The following is a 6694-nucleotide window of genomic DNA, read 5'->3' on the forward strand; positions in this document are numbered from 1 at the left end:
ATATATATATATATATATATATATATATGTATATATGTATATATGTATATATATATACCAAGAAACAGTAAGCATTTTGTCGATTTAACAACAATTTATTCTAACCAAATATTTAAGCAGACAAATAAGGAAGATAGTGCAAATATGAATCAGACTCTAGTACCTCAGTGTCACTATACACAGGATGATGATGATTTCATATCAGCGTAAGTAATAATAATATTAATTAATACTTTTTTTGTTATTTCCTCAGCATATTTTCGTTCGATTTGTGTGTGTGTGTGTGTTTGGGTGTACGTGCGTGTTTGTATCTTTGTAGCCTGGTTGTGACGTTCGCTTTCTAAAGCCGGGAACTCACTGCGTCGTACGACGAATCCAACTCCGATTCGTCGTGCGACGGTCGTACGACCGTCGTACGACGAATCCAACTCCGCTCCCTGTGAGCCCTAGACAAGGGATCGTCATTAAAAACGATCCGTTGCGTACTTCATAGAATCGCATCGGCTGACGACTGTCGTTCTCATTGAGTAGGCCTACCCGGCTTAAGGCCTGTTTATACTTCAACGATAACGATAACGATAAAAAGCTAAAAAGCGATTGTTCATATAGAAAATGAAAGAAATAAGAGAATTTTTTACACTAGAACGATTCGATAACGATTTATTGTGTCAACGATAACAAAATATTTTAACAAATCAAATCAGATGACGTCATAATTATCGTTATCGTTATCGTTGACGTATAAACAGGCCTTTAAGCAACGGCTCCGGGGTTTGAATCCCGGAGGTTGAGATTCTGTTTTCATTATTTTTATTATGAAATGTGTAGGCTGCCTTCAAATTTTTACAAAAACGTAATTCAATAATGACATACTGATTATTTTGTATATTTTCGGTATATATTTCAGAAGCTCAGAGTTTCTTTCCTATTCTTAAATCTCCCTACTGTATGTCAATATATGTGTGCAGCATCTATAGGAAATAATTTGGAAAAAAGATTCTTATACTGTAGGCCTATGTTCTAATACTTTATTCTCTCTCCACCCAAGAGTACTGGGTACCTGGTAGCCCAAACACGCGCTGTTTTACAGCTGCAACATTATGGAATTCTCCTTAGGGAGCTGAGTATTTGTTCCTGATGTGTTTGTTCCAATGATTGAGGGAATAATGCGAAGCACTTAGAGGCCTTGTTGGCATTAAGCGCTATTCTTAGTCTAACATATTATTATTATTATTGTTATTATTATTATTATTATTATTATTATTATTATTATTATTATTATTATTAACGTATTATACCATTCAAAAACTGTTTACTGTTGCATTTTAAAGCGAGTGGTCGACAAAGGGCTGTAAAACGATATATGACGATTACTTCAAAAGCGGCGTGACGTGTATATGCACTCACTTGACATCATTTGTCATTTTGATGAAACCAGAACAGGTAAGAATAATTACTTAAAACAATTAAATAAAAATCACATTCAGGTATCACAGAGCATGCGATTACGTGAGGACTGTAAGGTATGGAACGTAATGACGTAACGTACATTTCACTGTGCATGCGAGGAAGTTCAGTTCTCCTCGCTTGAATTCTATGACGTAGTGTGGCCCGAAATCTACGTAGTGCAGAGAACGCAAGATAAGACGGTCACGCGCAATTGAAAGCTCTCTATTGACAGATAGTTTGCGGCTACTAATTGTTCACCTAAGTTGTTTAAGCATGATTTTAATATTTTATAGATAAATGAGAACAAGATTTTGACCCAGCTTACTAACGTTGGAGTTGCAATTTCCAGTGCTTCTCTAATCATATCTCTCGGAATCATGTGCGGTTTCAAGTAAGTTGGAATGAATTAAAGGTATGAATAATTTTTTTTCAATGTTAATAAATTCAAATCTACATACGTTTGTATCTCTCCACTCAGCAGTATAATTTGGTACCTGGTTGAAAATACTGGGGAGATATAAAGGTGACGTAGAAAGAAACTGGTTACCCTACCACACAATGCCGAGGCTTAGTACGATGGGTTCTTAACAGCTCACTAACCTATTCTTATCTGAGATATATTATGAAAAAACATCAAGAAGATGCAGGGAAACCGAATTGGACTTTCTACAATGCTTACCCCGCATTAAAATAAACACATTAAATAGTAAATGTGAAATATTTTTCTGGCTGGACTGGTCTTCATTAATATTAATCAAATGTAATAAAAATGAAGACCAGTCCAGCCAGAAAAATATTTCACATTTACTATTTAATGTGTTTATTTTAATGCGGGGTAAGCATTGTAGAAAGTCCAATTCGGTTTCCCTGCATCTTCTTGATGTTTTTTCATAATATTCCGACAAAGAGAGTCTTTTTTGTAAAACAAAAATCAGGTTGCCAAAAAACGATGATTCAAAATAAAAATGCTAGACAGTGGGTAAATACAATAGTAAGCCTTACTTTCGAAAACATTTATTTTTATATTTATAAAGGTTCCTCTGGAATTAAGATCCTTGGTTCCTCTGTTTATGTTATTTGTTATTGTATTTGAATGTTATCGAATTGTTTTTCATGTGGGGCGCTTATTCGGCTTGTTACAAATTTTCAATTTTATTATTATTTTTAAAAGAAATTAAAATTTAAAAAAGAATTTAAAATAAAATGATTTAATATAGTTGTACTCATGCTTGTTATCGATATAATTGATTTACTTTGAGGCTAATGAAAATTAAATTTTAATAATTTATAGCCTTGTAAGTTGAAGCAACAATTAATCATATTTATTGTCCTATTTCAAAATCGAAATAGATTTTCTTAAAAATAATGATTTTTAAATTTTATCTTGATATAAAAAACAATTTGATAGCATACCGAGCTAACGCTTCATATGATACATTACTAACAAATAACGAACATGCAGTATAGTACTTTTTTCAATAGATGGAGTACGATAGACAACTGGTTTAGTTTGTATCGTTTCGTGCAAGAAATAAATCTAAAATTTTTGGAAGTGTGCCGTCATAATTGAAATGGTAGTGTGGAAGAGTACAGTTTTATTTTATTTTTCTGCTGCATATTATTTTATGTGCAAAGCGGCCGGTAAGTTATAGTTCCACGTATTACCTCTTTCAAGGAGGTTATGTATTCACTGCAGTCTGTCGTGCTAGCTGTCAGCAAGATTAAGCAAAAACTAATAAATATAAATTTTAGTTGAATGGTACATAATAATCAAAGAATAAACTATATTCAAATATTTATTACCTACTTCTCTTTTTATATATCTTACTATGTATTTTGTTGTTTTGATCTTGTGTTTTCTTTTTGAAGTTGAATAGCTTGGTGGGTAACTTTGCTGGCCTTCAAGAGTCCTGGGTTCAAATCCTGTCAGATTTTTTCTTATGACAAAACTCCACTCCTGAAGTTTTAATACGAGATTTATTTTATGTATATGTTTGTCATGGGATTGCCACCTATCTAATAGGACAATGATTAAGTCGCTATTGGTAATTCTTGGCCATGTGCCTAAAGGAATGAAATAAAAAATAATTGAATGTTTGTTTATTGCCTTTGAGATCCCTCGATAGTGTTCTATACTTTTTGTTGTATTTTTCTTTATCCTCAAATATTTATTATCGAGCATAAAATAAAATAATGTATTTTCATTAGTTGATGATGATGATATGATATGATATGATATGATGATGATGATATGATATGATATGATGATGATGATGATATGATATGATATGATATGATATGATGATGATGATGATGATGGTGATATGATATGATAGGATGATGATGATGATGATGATGAGTGTTGTTCACAATATGTGATAAATTACCTTTCAGTAAATATACAAGAAGCGTCCAGGACTACATTTTTTCTTCACAGATCGCATGCTGTTTTATTGCCGCTTGTTTGCATTACAGTCTCTTGGCAGCTTTCTCGTGGATGGTGATTATATCGACAGATGTGTACATGAAGATTAATCATCCGTTTGCTGATCATATAAAGCGCTTCACTTACAGTCGGTTCATTGGTTGGTTTGGACCTGTCATTGTCGTTGGGCCGACAGCTGGTATAGCAAGAGGGAACTATGTATCTGATGAGTAATTCGAGTTTTTACTTTGAACACCTTATTAATCATGTTTTTCTTATGTTACGATCTGAGCACTGTTATTATTTATCCAATCAAATCCAATCTGGGCATTTATAAAGCGCCTTTTTTAAAGATATGAAACGCTGCAAACAGATAGGAATTATGATCAAATAATTATATATAGGCCTATATATATATTATATATATGCCTATATATATATATATAAACATTAGTACATAATATTCATTGCCCATTACGTAAGAATTGAGAAAAGACGAGTCTTAATTTATTTATTTATTTATTTTTATTTTATTTATAAACAAAGCAACAGAGAAAAACAATCGCAAATTGTAGAAAAACATGAAACATTACATACGGGTTACAAGATAAAAGGAAAAAAGGAAAATAATTGAAAAATCCAAGATGATACAAGGATATATACACCACTAGGTCTCATAGTTCAGTTGGTATATATCCAGAGGTTAATCGAAAGGGTTAAAATCCCGATGGAGGAAAAATTTATTACCGTCTATATATATCTACATTATATATTTATTATATAAATTTAGTCAGATAAACTGGTGGTAGTAATTGTGGGTGTGCTTAGTCATTGCAGTTTTTGGGTACCTTGATTAATTTTAACGCTGCTCTCCTTGCTGGCAGCAAAGAGAAAAAGTGTTTTTTAAACATTTGGAATTTGGCGCTCATATTTGTGCACTTAAGAACTTTGTACACGTGTACAACATGGCATCATTTCTACCTATGAATCTTAAGCTATGAGGGAAATTGTGACTGAAAATGTAAATATTTCTACTGTCTTAATCTTATCAATTCTAGGTGTTGGTTGAATGCTAAATCTGGTTCCATCTGGACTTTCATTTTTCCCGTGTACATCTCCAATTTGGTAAAGCCTCTCTTTTACACTTAATTGCACGAAAATGTATTACAATACATAACAATGGCAAAGTGCTAAAAATTAGTAATTATCAGTATTTTTAAGCTTGGTTTCCATACAATCACTACACGCTATCGCCGACAGCTTTCAGTGATGAAGATTGGTCGGTGGAATCGGGGAGCCTTCCTGATTGATGCGCCGGCCGGGCAAATGCTACGCAATACAACCATTGCACTGAAAACACTGTAGCGACATTGTAGCGATTTTATGGAAACCAGGCTTTAGACAGTTCTCGGTTGTCCTTTCAGCATTTTCCAATATATATTGTCCACAAAAAGAACACTCGCTCAATACCGAGAATAATTATGAAACATTTTTAGATGAATTTCTAGTTATTATGATAAGCATTAGCCTATTCGCCTATTTTGCTTACATACAAACTTAGTATCAAAAAGATCTTCCATAGTAGGTGATTGCCCTTGTGCTTTAGCATACTAATAACAAGATGTAAAATTTTCTGTCAAAGGTTGTTCTCGTGCAGTTGATTGTAATTGGATATGTAGCTTTCAAGAAGTCTCAACTACCAAGCCAAACTGAAGAAGAAATGCAAACGCTCAAACGGATCAGGTTAGCTGTAATAATATTAAAATCTATGTCAAATACAGTATGAAACAGATAAGAATAGGTTTGTAAGCATTGCATTCTAAACAGGAAGAACGTTAAGAAAAAAACTAGGAAATTATGAATTTCAAAGTTTATATAGGCGTAGATATGGGAGAAGAGAAGAGTCAGAGTAAACAATGTTCATCCACGAAATGTACTGTACTGAAATTGCCGAAACCGTGAGATATCGTGGTTTAACCGAGAGAGCCACACTACACAGGAAGAATAACCAAGTTGATTTTTCATAGAAGAAAATGGAACTTAGTTGAATTTCCTAATCCACAATTACACTAACACGCGTGCACGTGCTTAATCTCACTTTCTTAACTACTGCGTTTAGAAGAGTATAATGAAATGTGTTGTCGACATAATTATTTGAGCACGTGCCACAATTTGTTTAAATGTTAACGATGTGTTGTATTTTGTTTAAACAGAAATATGTTTCTTGGTATATTGTTCCTTGTACCAGCAGTTGGACTTTCATGGATTTTCGGTGGTATCATCGTTTTTTGCGACTGGCAAGCAATGGAATGTATTTATGTTATCGTGAATTCCATGCAAGGGTTCTTGATCCTGCTGTCACAGTTCGTCTTCAGCAATGAGGTTCGATGATATTCTATTAGTTCACTGTTGACAGCTTAACTCCTAACTGACGAAAACATTTTCCACAAAAAGAATTGTAGAATCGTTAACTTTAACTGTCGATTTATTTTACACAAAATATTTTTACAGTTTTAAAATATTGACCTACAATACAAGTTTAACTAACGAAAACCCCCTTGACTGGTACTGTAAGCTATTTGTAAAATCATTAACCGAGTACTATCTTTGTTGTAACAGAATAAGAACCAAATTTAAGACTGAGGCTTGCAGCACAAATTTTCGTTTAATGGATTGTTAATCTGGAAAAGGTTGCCGTTTAACATCCCTCTTAGTTGATTACATTCTTTCAATTTAAAAATATGTTGATCAATTTGACATCAGCTCCTAGACTAGTTACAGGTGTTAATAATAATACATAATAGCTGTCTCTTATACACA

The 6694-nt window shown here is 33.1% G+C and overlaps 1 protein-coding gene across 3 annotated transcripts in view; it reads left to right on the top strand.

The window, feature by feature from the left end:
• LOC117125225 (CD97 antigen-like) overlaps positions 1-6312 on the top strand; it is a 24248-nt gene extending 17936 nt beyond the window's left edge. Inside the window, exons 2-8 of one of the 3 annotated variants that reach the window (XM_033271685.1) lie at positions 121-206; positions 1332-1443; positions 1743-1840; positions 3887-4104; positions 4933-4999; positions 5517-5617; positions 6088-6312. In XM_033271685.1, coding sequence (XP_033127576.1) covers positions 3947-4104; positions 4933-4999; positions 5517-5617; positions 6088-6265 — 504 coding nt within the window. In that variant the 5' untranslated portion in view covers positions 121-206; positions 1332-1443; positions 1743-1840; positions 3887-3946 and the 3' untranslated portion in view covers positions 6266-6312. Of the gene's footprint in view, positions 1-120; positions 207-1331; positions 1444-1742; positions 1841-3005; positions 3091-3886; positions 4105-4932; positions 5000-5516; positions 5618-6087 lie in introns of those variants that run through there. The other 2 variants (XM_033271687.1, XM_033271686.1) reach the window with 2 other exon arrangements.
• The last annotated feature ends 382 nt before the right edge of the window (positions 6313-6694 follow it).

This window comes from Anneissia japonica, unplaced genomic scaffold (genome assembly GCF_011630105.1).
Source record: "Anneissia japonica isolate Jap-2015-1 unplaced genomic scaffold, ASM1163010v1 scaffold212_len457575_cov179, whole genome shotgun sequence".
NCBI lineage: Eukaryota > Metazoa > Echinodermata > Crinoidea > Comatulida > Comatulidae > Anneissia > Anneissia japonica.